Here is a 12,500-nt window from a genome sequence, read left to right as displayed (position 1 = left end):
GCGAAACAAAACATATTTTGATTCCGGACAACAGTGAATATAATTTAGATTTATAATGGTTAAAAACAAAGTTAAGTTTTCTTATAACTTTAGAGATATCGAACAAAATTTTTATCGTGAAGTATCCATTGCTTGTAAAACCTAAAACAATTTGATCTGAAATGAATAAGCTCGTGTTTAGTAAAATTTACATGATGCAAGGCCTTTGGACCCTAAGTATTATTGTGTGGGGGAGGAAATATAGTTGGTTTTTCTTAACAGTTCCATATGTGTTTATTTTGTCACTATGGTACATGGTACACACACACACACACACACACACATACATATATATACACATATATACTGTATTTATATAATATATATCACACTGTTTAGGAAACAAGTGAAGTGATAAATATTTATATGCTTACAGTTTGTAAATCAATGTAGGTGACTTGAAAACGTATGCAATTTTTAAAAAGTTTTTCTTTATACTTTAACGACCTACAAATAACATCGAAGACATACTGCTCAACTATTCCTAAAGTACTGTCTATTAGTGTTAAAAGGCCCAAGATTTCTTTAGTGAAGGGCTCTAACATGAAAACTCCATTCAGAACTCTGGGTCTCAGATTCAATCAGGTGGTAGTTTCCACGAGGATAGAGGGGATTAAAGGGAGATCATATGCCCCTCAAAGAACAGGGGATTTTCCCTTGACTTCTGGGAATCACAGTTTTATTCATGCGCGCTGCTCGTTTTGGAAGCAACTGCGTAATGATTCCCATATTAGTAGAAATGATCAAATAAACAAATAAATAAAAGTAGGAAAGGGAAATCGTCAAAGATGAATAGTTGACCTCATTCAAATATCTATATTTCAGAAGAAAAAACTCAAAACACAGGATGTACCTTACTTCGTATAATTATCTTCTCTGATTATGGAAATTATAAATCATGATTTGCAACAAACTTTTACTTCATTACTTAGCTTTATTTGGTAATAAACTCGACTGAAAACCAATTATTATAATTTTTTTCTTCAAAGAAGCCACCACTCTCCTATTACGCAATACAAATCAGTATGGTATTCGCAATAACAACGGTATTAGGGATGGGAATAAGTAATCATGGCAAATACTAAGTGAACACCTCATGATACTGACAATCCTTACTGGTTCATAATTATGTGCACTCGAAAATTGTGGAAAAGCCTTCCTGACAGGCTTCGGATTCGATGTTCGTAGGTTTAAAAGGGTCTTATACTGTTACAGAAGACTTCCACTTCCATCAAAAATGTTCTCAGAGTCGATGTCAGCGAACTGCCTCGAGACATAACACATTTCAAATGCTATTTCGTTCCGCTTTTGCTCTGCATTACTATGCCGGCAATTAGTTTGCTTCTGAACATACTGCCATAACATTCTTTACAAACATTTTAGCTTCCCAACATAGACAATTCTGTATGCATCGAAGATTCTCAGAAATAATAATCATTGCAATCAGTTTGCTTCCTTCATGGTAAGTGTTGACTTCAAAGTATGGATGAAATTCTTTTTAAAATTTGTTTATCATATTCTATATTTTCGTGACTCAGTTATACATACATACATACATACATACATGTGTATATATATATATATATATATATATATATATATATATATATATATATATATATATATATATATATATATAACTCCATGAATTTTGTCTTATTTATATATTCAACATGTTCCATATGATTCAGTTACACACACACACACACACACACACACACACACACACACACACACACACACATATATATATATATATATATATATATATATATATATATATATATATATATATATATATATATATATATATATATATATATATATATATATATATATATATATATATAACCTTACATGATCAGCAGGTCAGCAGTGACCTCTCCCAGTATCTCAGGATTTGTATGAAACTTCGGATTTTTCATGCCTTCCTTGACTCGGTAGAATAAGTTAATAACTCTACAGATTTTTCAAGCCTTCTTTGCCTCAAAAGGATATCGCATACAATTTTTTAGTTACAGTCATAAATCGGTTACAATTTCTGCCAAAACTAAGAAGTATAAAATAAAAAATATATTTTTTGTCAAACACACTTTTATTAAAATGCACTAAAAAGTAAAAGCTAATTTTTTGAGACACCAAAATTGTCTTACAATTAACCCTGTTTATAAAAATAAAAGCATGGGTGCCAAACATAGAGGGAAATACTACAAGAAATAAAAAAAAACTATATTTCTTTTTTTGTAGCATTTCCTTTTTTTATTTCTGTAGACATGGTTAATTGTAAGAAAATCCTGGTGTGTCTCAAAAAAGGTAGTTTTTACTTTTTAGTGCATTTTAATAAAAGCATGTTTAAAAACTTGCTTTTAATTTTTTTTTTATTTACAATTTTGTTTCATTATTGTAATTTTCAACTTTGAAAAATTTTCAGAGGCTGCACCCTGGAAAGGTCAGCTATTGTAAGAAACGATATATATATATATATACATATATATATATATATATATATATATATATATATATATATATATATATATATATATATATATATATATATATATATATATATATATATATATATATATATATATATATATATATATATATATATATATATATATATATATATATATATATATACAGTATATATATATATTAAAATATATATTAAAAATATATATTAAAATATATATATATATATATATATATATATATATATATATATATATATATATATATATATATATATATATATATATATATATATATATATATATATATATATATATATATATATATATATACATAAGTGCAGCATAAGTAACGCCCTTTTTAATTTTATATCTTATAATGTGTATTTTCTTTATTATTTTCTTTAATTAAATTGCTAAATCTTCATTTTTTCAGATATTTTATACAACCATGAGATTAACAGAGGAACAAAGTAAAAGCAATTCAATTGTACTATCAAAACAATAAAAATGGTGCTGAAACCGCAAGATTGTTATCAGCTGAATTTAACATCCCAAGGGTGCAAAGCCGAAATATCACAAGCTTGATTAGAAAATTTGAATCCACAGGAAGTGTAAGTGATGCTCAAAGAGCGGGTAGGCCAGTTGTTGCAATAAGCTTAGAAAAGTCCAATGAACTGCAAGGATCGTTGCTGCGTTCTCCTCAAAATCCAGTAGGCGTCTTTCTGCAGAGTTAGCAATTAGTATTTGTATTGAACATTATTAAACCGAATAAGCATTATATTAATTTTGTTAATATATTATATTAATCTATTAACCTGTGGCAATACATTCATGTTCGAAAAAATAAAGGATAATCAAGAAGGCATTAATTTTGTTCCACTTAAACAAAGGGCGTTACTTATGTCGCATATGTGTATGTATATGTATATATATATATATGTGTATATATATATATATATATATATATATATATATATATATATATATATATATATATATATATATATATATATATATATATATATAAACTGTAATAGCCACAATGCCCTCTTAACTTTTCGAATTCTTCGCGCTTTTTGGAATACGGTTGTCAATACAAAGCCTTAAATCCAAGTGCAAGATCTCTGAAGCAATTATGACTGAAGGATTTAGAAGTCTCCGGAACTACTACTTGAAACAAGCGCCGAAGCCATTTTCCTGTTAGTCTCTGGACTCGACTTCTTCCAGGCTGTGAGCGTCAAGAGGAATTCCTGAAGGCCTCGTAGGGTCAAATCATAAGCATCTCCTCGGTAAAAACGCCCTTATGAGCACCCACAACCTGAAGACAAACTGGAGTCCGCAAATCTTCGTCTCTCTGAAGACAAGGAACTGCAGGGACTCACGGATTCCGGGTAAACCCAGACCAATTCCATGAAGCAAGTGGCAGATTTTGAAACTATACCTCCGTCTCGAGCGTGTGTTAGGTACATCTCATCATGAGTACTTGCGTTTGTAATATTGTTAGTTTTACAAAAATGGTTTTGCTTAGGCAAATTCATCATATTTGTGGATACGGGATTCTCGGTAGTAATATTATTGATAATACTTGTGGCTACGGGATTCACCGTAGTAATATTATCGATAATACTTGTGGCTACGCGATTCCCCGTAGTAATATTATCGATAATACTTGTGGCTACGCGATTCCCCGTAGTAATATTGTTCTAAAATTGGCGCTGTTCCTCGGAACAGTTTTTACTCTTGGAAATCTCGGACGGAAGATCAACTCTTTGAGGAACGGGACAACTGAACTGACACCACTAAACCAGGAGGACGTCAGTGAAGATAACAATAACGACAACAATAACGCAGTGTCGGCTTTGAAGGAGATTTATGAAAAGAAGTTTGACAACCTCGGAATGGAAATTCAGCAGATTCGAAGTGAAAATTCTCGTTTGCGAGCGACGCTGCTGGAAAATGAGAAGTTATTCGATCAAATGAACGCTGGCATCGACTGCTTGAGACGAAGAGTTATCGATAATTTCAAAGGAAGGATGGAAGAAAGCTCTCGCTCGCCCAGCGGATCTTTCCAAGAAGAGGAAGACGACTTTTTGGACCTCCTTGGACAAATTATGAATGATCCACACGAGAGCGACTTCCCCAAGCCATCCCTACTGGAGGATTGCAGGAGGAACCGCATTTATGAGTCGGTCCTCACCCTTCGACAGCGGATGGACAGACTGGAAAAGGAGAACAATCAACTGAAAAGGGAACAATTGGAACGATCTCAAGTGGATAAAGAATATGAAAAGATAATTGGCGGTTTTGAAAAGGAAGTCCAGAATGTGGTGGAAGACAATAAGAAACTGAAAACAGAAAAGGAACTACAAGTTCGCGATCTAACGGAGGAGATAGAAAATCTTCAGTGTGAAAATATTTGCAAGGACAAACAGATAGAAAATCTGAGAGCAAACAGCATTCAATGTGAAAAGGTAATTAACGCTTTCCGGAAAGAGCTGAGTAATCTCCGAGAACAAAATGCTGAGAAGGAACTAAATATTGCTCATATGAAGAAAGAAAAAGCAGAGTGTGAAGGGAAGACTGGAGATTTGGAGAAGGAAGTCCAAGACTTAACGGAACAAAATGAAAAAATTAAAGCGGAATTTGAAAAGGAAGTTAATGACCTCAAGCAAGAGAACAATCAACTGAAAAGGGAACAATTGGAACGATCTCAAGTGGATAAAGAATATGAAAAGATAATCGGCGGTTTTGAAAAGGAAGTCCAGAATGTGGTGGAAGACAATACGAAACTAAAAACAGAAAAGGAACTACAAGTTCGCGATCTAACGGAGGAGATAGAAAATCTTCAGTGTGAAAATATTTGCAAGGACAAACAGATAGAAAATCTGAGAGCAAACAGCATTCAATGTGAAAAGGTAATTAACGCTTTCCGGAAAGAGCTGAGTAATCTCCGAGAACAAAATGCTGAAAAGGAACTAAATATTGCGCATATGAAGAAAGAAAAAGCAGAGTGTGAAGGGAAGACTGGAGATTTGGAGAAGGAAGTCCAGGACTTAGCGGAACAAAATGAAAAAATTAAAGCGGAATTTGAAAAGGAAGTTAATGACCTCAAGCAAGAGCTGAGAAACCAACAGGATATGAATATAGAAAAGGACACAGAAATTGAAAGGTTTAAAAAAGCGGTGATTGCAAAGGAAGAGAAAATTCAAGATTTAGAGAATAAAGTTCAGAATTTAGCTGAAGAAAAAAAGGAAATGGAAAACAAGGTTCAGTGCCTCATGCAGAAGCTCAGTATCCTTCATATGGAAAAGGACATACAGACTGAAGTGTGTAAACAAGAAGTGATTGAAAAGGAAGAAAAAATAGAAGAAATAATGGAATATGGAAACATTATTAGCGGTTTGGAGAATGAAGTCTTGCATCTAATGAAAGAAAATGACAAAATTAAAGCAGAAATGAAAAACCAAGTAAACGACCTCAAAGAAGAATGTCTCACGGAACCTGATGAACTGAAGAGGCCTGACTGGTCTAGTGATTACGATACGCCATCATTTGATGACCTATCAGGCTATACCTTCAATTTTCTCCCTGAGGAAGTGATTAGCATGATTCTAACACTGAGAAGTCTCCTGAAAGGAAATGTGTCAAATGACAATAAACAAGACCGGGAGCTGACCAATGAAAGGATCGAGTCAGAACAAAACTCTGACTTGGGACCTGAAACACAAGAAGAGGACAGAGAACGCAAGACGGCCCATGAAGAACAAGCAGCATGTCAAGAGGAAGAAGTAGTGAATATACAAAGCGAAATAAGAAAGGAAGTGGAAAAGCTTCAAGAGGAGCAAGACAACCAAAGGAAACAGCTGCTGGACCAACGGAGAAAGAGAGAGGAAATGGAATGCATGATGCAAAGTCTTGCTCAAAAGATGGGCATCAAAGAATGTCTGACGGGTCCTGATGACAGGAAGCAGACTGACGAAAAAGGAGAGGAAAATCTACATGGCCCAGAGGAAGCAGCTCTTGGTGAGGTTCCTTGTGATCACTTTGTATCAAATGATGATGAGTCAAGTGATGATACACAAGAACAAGGGTTGCCAAACACAAGAAGAGAGACAGAACAAAAGTTAGACTTGCGACCTGAAACCCAAGAAGAAGATGAAAGCAAGACAGCCCAGCAAGAACAATCAACACATCAAGAGGAAGAAGCGATAATACTAGGTGAAATAGCAAAGGAAATAGAAAAATTTAAAGAGGAGCAAGAAAACATAAAGAAACAGGTGCAGGAGAATGGGAGAAAGAGAGAGGCAATTGCATACATTATGCGAAACCTTGCACATAAAAAGAGTAACAAAAAAAGGAGCAGAAAATCTTCACGGCACACAAGAAGATGAATCTGAGGAAAAGATGATGACAATCCAGAAGAAGAGCAAAAGGAATAAGATGAGGATTAAGATAATTATTCTGGAAATTATTAGAAGAAGGACCTGTAATGGAAGAAACAGACCTGAAGAGCTAAACACTGCCTGGAACTGTGCCAAGGGCAGGCGAAAGGACAGCAGTCAGCCCCCGCCCCCCCTCTCCATTCACCAGCCTTGTGCACAGTTCCAGGTGCTGTTCTGTTCTTCAGTTCTGGGTCCTCCATTCCAGGTCCAGTGAATGTCCAGCGGTCCCCCAACCGCTGTCCATTCGCCAGCCTCATGCACAGCTCCAGGCACTGTTCAGCTCTTCAGGTCTGGGTCTTCCATTCCAGGGCCAGGGAATGTCCAGCGGCGCCCCACCGCTGTCCATTACCCAGGCTCAGCCACAGTTCCGAGCACTGTTCTGCTCTTCAGGTCTGGCCCTGGAATGGAAGAGATGAACCTGAAGAGCAGAACAGTGCCTGGAACTGTGCCCATGGCTGGTGAAAGGACCAGACCTGAAAAGCAGAACAGTGCCTGGAGCTGTGCCCGAGGCTGTTGAATGGACAGTGGTAGCCCCCCCCAAACCACTGTACACTCGCCAGCCTTTGGCACAATTTCAGGTGTTGTTCTTGCTCTTCAGGTCTAGGATCTCCCTTCCAGGACCAGTGAAAATCTAGTGGCCCCCCAGCCGTTATCCATTCGCCAGCCTAATGCACAGATCCAAGCGCTGTTCTGCTCTTCAGGTCCGGGTCCTCCATTCAAGGGCCAGTAATATGTCCAGCGGCAGTTCTAGGTGCTGTTCTGCTCTTCAGGTCTGGGTCCTCCATTCCAGGGCCAGTGAATGTCATGGCCCCAACCTCTGCCCATTGGCCAGCCTCAGACACAGCTCCAGGCACTGTTCTGCTCTTCAGGTCCTTCATTCCCAGCGAATGTCCAGCAGACCTCCAACTGCTGTCCATTGGTAGGCCTGGAGGGGGAGATCCTAGACCTGAAGAGCAGAGCAGCACCTGGAATTTGCCTGAGGCTGTCGAATGTACAGTGGTTTGGGGGCAACTGCTGTCCATTCGCCAGCCTCGGTCACAGTTCCAGGCACTGTTCTGCTTTTCAGTTCTGGCCCTTTTGCCAGTCTTGGGCACAGTTCCAGGCACTGCTCTGCTCTTCATTTCTGGGTCATCCATTCTAGGGCAAGTGAATGTCCAGCATCCCCCCAACTGCTGTTCATTAGCCAGGCTTGGGCAAAGTTCCAAGCACTGTTCTGCTCTTCAAGTCTGGCCCTGGAATGGAAGAGACAGACCTGAAGAGGAGGACAGTGCCTGGAACTATGCACGAGAATGGCAAAAGGGCCAGAACTGAAAACCAGAACAGTGCCTGGAACGGTATCCAAGGCTGGCGAATGGACAGTAGTTATCCCCTCAACTGCTGTTCATCAGCCAGGCTTGGGCACAGTTCCAGGCACTGCTCTACTGTTCAAGTCTGGCCCTAGAATAGAAGAGACAGACCTGAAGAGGAAAACAGTGCCTGGAACTATGCATGAGACTGGCAAAAGGGCCAGAACTGAAAAGCAGAACAGTGCCTGGAACGGTGTCCGAGGCTGGCGAATGGACAGTAGTTGCCCCCCAACCACTGTACATTCGACAGCCTCGGGCACAATTCCAGGCACTGATCTGCTCTTCAGGTCTAGGACCTCCCTTCCAGGCCTACCAATGGACAGCGGTTGGGGGTCCACTGGACATTCACTGGCCCTAGAATGAAGGACCTAGACCTGAAGAGCAGAACAGTGCCTGGAGCTGTGACTGAGGCTGGCCAATGGGCAGAGGTTGGGGGGCCGCTTGACATTCACTGGCCCTGGAATAGAGAACCCAGACCTGAAGAGCAGAACAGTGCCTTTAATTGTGTATGAAGTTGGCAAATGGACAGTGGTTGGGGGCAGCTGGACATTCACTGGCGCTGGAATGGAGGAACCAGATTCACAGAGCAGGAAAGTGCCTGGAACTGTGCACAAGTCTGGCAAATGGACAGTGGTTGGAGAGCTGCTGGACATTCACTAACCCTGGAATGGAGGACCCAGATCTGAAGAGTAGAACAGTGGCAGGAACTGTTCCCGAGGTTGGCCAATGGACAGTGGTTGGGGAGTCACTGGACATTCACTGGCCCTGGAATGGAGGACCCAGACCTGAAGAGCAGAACAATGCCTGTATCCGTGCACAAGGCTGGCAAATGGACTGCGGTTGGGGGTTCGCTGGACAGTCACTGGCCCTGGAATGAAAGAGCCAGACCTGAAGAGCAGAATGGTGCCTGGTACTGGGCCCGAGGCTGGCAAATGGACAGTGGTTGTGGGAATGCTGGACATTCACAGGCCATGGAATGGAGGACCCAGACCTAAAGAGCAGATCAGTGCTTGGAGCTGTGCACGAGGCTGGCGAATGCACAGAGGTTGGGGGACTGATGGACATTCACTGGCCTGGAATGGAGGACCTAGACCTGAAAAATGGGACAGCGCCTGGAATTGTGCACGAGGCTGTTGAATGGACAGTGGTCGGCCCCCTAACTGCTGTACATTCACCAGCCTTTGGCACAATTCCAGGCGCTGTTCTGCTCTCCAGGTCTAGGATCTCCCTCCTGCGGCCCCCCAACCACTGTCCATTACCCAGGCTCAGGCACAGTTCCAAGCACTGTTCTGCTCTTCAGGTCTGGACCTGGAATAGAAGAGATGTACCTGAAGAGCAAAACCGTGCCTGGAACTGTGCCAGAGGCTGGTGAAAGGGCCAAACCTGAAAAGCAGAACAGTGCCTGGAGCTGTGCCCGAGGCTGTTGAATGGTCAGTGGTCGGGCCCCCAACCTCTGTACATTCGCCAGCCTTTGGCACAATTTCAGGTGTTGCTCTGCTCTTCAGGTCTAAGATCTCCCTTCCAGGGCCAGTGAATGTCCAGCGGCCCCCCAGCCGTTGTCCATTCGCCAGCCTCGTGCACAGATCCAAGCGCAGTTCTGCTCTCCAGGTCTGGGTCCTCTATTCCAGGGCCAGTGTATGTGCAGCAGGCAGATCTAAGTGTTGTTCTGCTCTTCAGGTCTGGGTCCTCCATTCCAGGGCCAGTGAATGTCCAGCGGCCCCCAACCGCTGCCCATTGGCCAGGCTCGGGCACAGTTCCAGGCACTGTTCTGTTCTTCAAGTCTGGCCCTGGAATGGAAGAGACAGACCTGAAGAAGAGAACAGTGCCTGAAACTATGCCCGAGACTGGCAGAAGGGTCCTACCAATGGACAACGGTTGGGGGGTCACTGGAAATTCACTGACCTTAGAATGATGGACCTAGACCTGAAGAGCAGAACAGTGCCTGGAGCTGTGCATGTGGTTGGCCAATGGGCAGAGGTTGGGGGCCGCTTGACATTCACTGGCCCTGGAATAGAGAACCCAGCCCTGAAGAGCAGAACAGTGCCTGGAATTGTGCATGAGGCTGGCAAATGGACAGTGTTTGGGGGCAGCTGGACATTCACTGGCCCTGGAATGGAGGACCCAGATCTACAGAGCAGAACAGTGCCTGGAACTGTGCACGAGTCTGGCGAATGGACAGTGGTTGAGGGGCCACTGGACATTCACTGACCCTGGAATGGAGGACCCAGATCTGAGGAGTAGAACAGTATCAGGAACTGTTCCCAAGGCTGGCCATTTGACAGTGGTTAGGGAGCCAGTGGGCATTCACTGGTCCTGGAATGGAGGACCCAGACCTCAAGAGCAGAACAGTGCCAGTATCTGTGCACGAGGATGGCAAATGGACAGCAGTTGGGGGGTCGCTGGGCAGTCACTGGCCCTGAAATGAAAGAGCAGGACCTGAAGAGCAGAATGTTGCCTGGGCCTGACTGGGGCAGACCTGGGGAGCAGATCAGGCTGGCACAATGGAGGACCTGGAAGCATGAGGCTGGCTGCCGTCGGACATTCACTGGCCTTGGAATGGAGGACCAAGATCTGAAGAGGAGCAGATCAGCGCTTGGAATGGCTGTGACCTGAAGAGCAGAACAGGCTGGTGAATGGACAGAGGTTGGGGGACTGCAGGACATTCACTGGCCATGGAATGGAGGACCTGGACCTGAAAAACAGAACAGCGCCAGGAATTGTGCATGAGGCTGGCAAATGGACAGCGGTTGGGTGCCGCTGGACATTCACTGGCCTTGGAATGGAGGACCCAGACCTGAAGAGCAGAACAGTGCCTGGAACTAGGAACTGTGCATGAGGCTGGTGAATGGAGAGTGGTTGGGGGGGGCTGCAAAACTAAAGAGGACATGTCTTAAATGTGAACAGGCTGGTGAATGGGAATGGAAGAGCTGAAGACCTGAAGAGCAGAACAGTGCCAGGCTGGAACTGTGGCCCCGAACTGAGGACTCAGACATAAAGGCTGGCGAACTGTGCACAAGACAACAGTGTTGAGAGTATGTCTGGACATTCACTGGTTCTGGAATGACAATGGCTGGGGGACCCAGACATAAAGACCAGAACAGCTGGCAAAACAGGAACTGTGCACAAGGCTGAAGAGCAGAATGGACAAAGGTTTGGATGGTGGTTTGGGGGCCACTGGACACTTTACTGTACTTGGCCTTGGGCAGTCACCGGATTGCAGGACAATGGAGGAACCCAGACTTGAAGGCCTGAAGATGGCAGAGAACAGCACCTGGAACTGTGAAAACAAAGCTGGCAAATGGAAAGAGGTGGCGGGGATTGCTGGACAGTCATTGGCCTTGGAATGGAGGACCCAGACCAGAAAGAGAACAGTGCATGGAACTGTGCACAAGGCTGGCAAATGGACAGCTTTAGGGGGCCACTGGACATTCAATGGAACTGGAATGGAGGACCCAGACCTGAGGAGCAGAACAGTGTCTGGAACTGTGCACGAGGTTGGTGAATGGACAGCTGTTGGGGGGGCCACTGGACATTCTCCAGTCCTGGAATGGAGAACCCAGACCTGAAGAGTAGAACAGTGCTAGGAACTGTGCACGAGGCTGGCGGAATGGACAGCGGTTGGGGAGTTGAGGGACATTCACTGGCCCTGGAATGGAGGACTCAGAACTGAAGAGCAGAACAGCATCATGAAATGTGCACAAGGCTCGTGAATGGACAGCAGCTGTGGAGTTGCTGGACAGTCACTGGCCCTGGAATGAAAGAGCTGGACCTGAAGAGCAGAATGGTGCCTGGTGCTGTGCCAGAGGCTGGCAATTGGACAGCAGTTGTGGGTATGCTGGACATTCACTGGCCCTGGAATTGAGGACCTAGACATAAAGAGTAGAACAGTTCGTGGAACTGTGCACAAGTTTGTCGAATGGACAGCAGTTGGGGGGCCACTGGACATTCATTGTCCTTGGAATAGAGGACCCAGACCTTAAGAGCAGAACAGCACCTGGAACTGTGCACGAGGCTGGTGAATGGACAGTGGTTGGGGGTTGCTGGACATTCACTGGCCTTGGAATGGAGGACCCAGGCCTGAAGAGCAGAACAGTGCTGGAACTGTGCACAAGGCTGGCAAATGGACAGAGGTTGGGGGATGCTGGACATTCACTGGCCCTGGAATGGAGGACCCAGGCCTGAAAACCAGAAGAGTGCCT

At 43.1% G+C, this 12,500-nt stretch overlaps 1 protein-coding gene across 1 annotated transcript; it reads left to right on the top strand.

The window, feature by feature from the left end:
- The first annotated feature begins 4,027 nt into the window (after positions 1 to 4,027).
- Positions 4,028 to 7,472, top strand: LOC136843489 (uncharacterized). Its single transcript, XM_067112025.1, has 2 exons — positions 4,028 to 6,731; positions 7,264 to 7,472. The coding sequence occupies exons 1-2, from the start codon at positions 4,028 to 4,030 to the stop codon at positions 7,470 to 7,472; spliced, it is 2,913 nt and encodes a 970-aa protein (XP_066968126.1).
- Positions 7,473 to 12,500: the final 5,028 nt, after the last annotated feature.

The sequence above is a fragment of the Macrobrachium rosenbergii genome, chromosome 11, assembly GCF_040412425.1.
Source record: "Macrobrachium rosenbergii isolate ZJJX-2024 chromosome 11, ASM4041242v1, whole genome shotgun sequence".
Taxonomy (NCBI): domain Eukaryota; kingdom Metazoa; phylum Arthropoda; class Malacostraca; order Decapoda; family Palaemonidae; genus Macrobrachium; species Macrobrachium rosenbergii.
The sequence above is the reverse complement of the archived record's forward strand: the minus strand, read 5'-3'. Positions and strand labels throughout refer to the sequence as shown.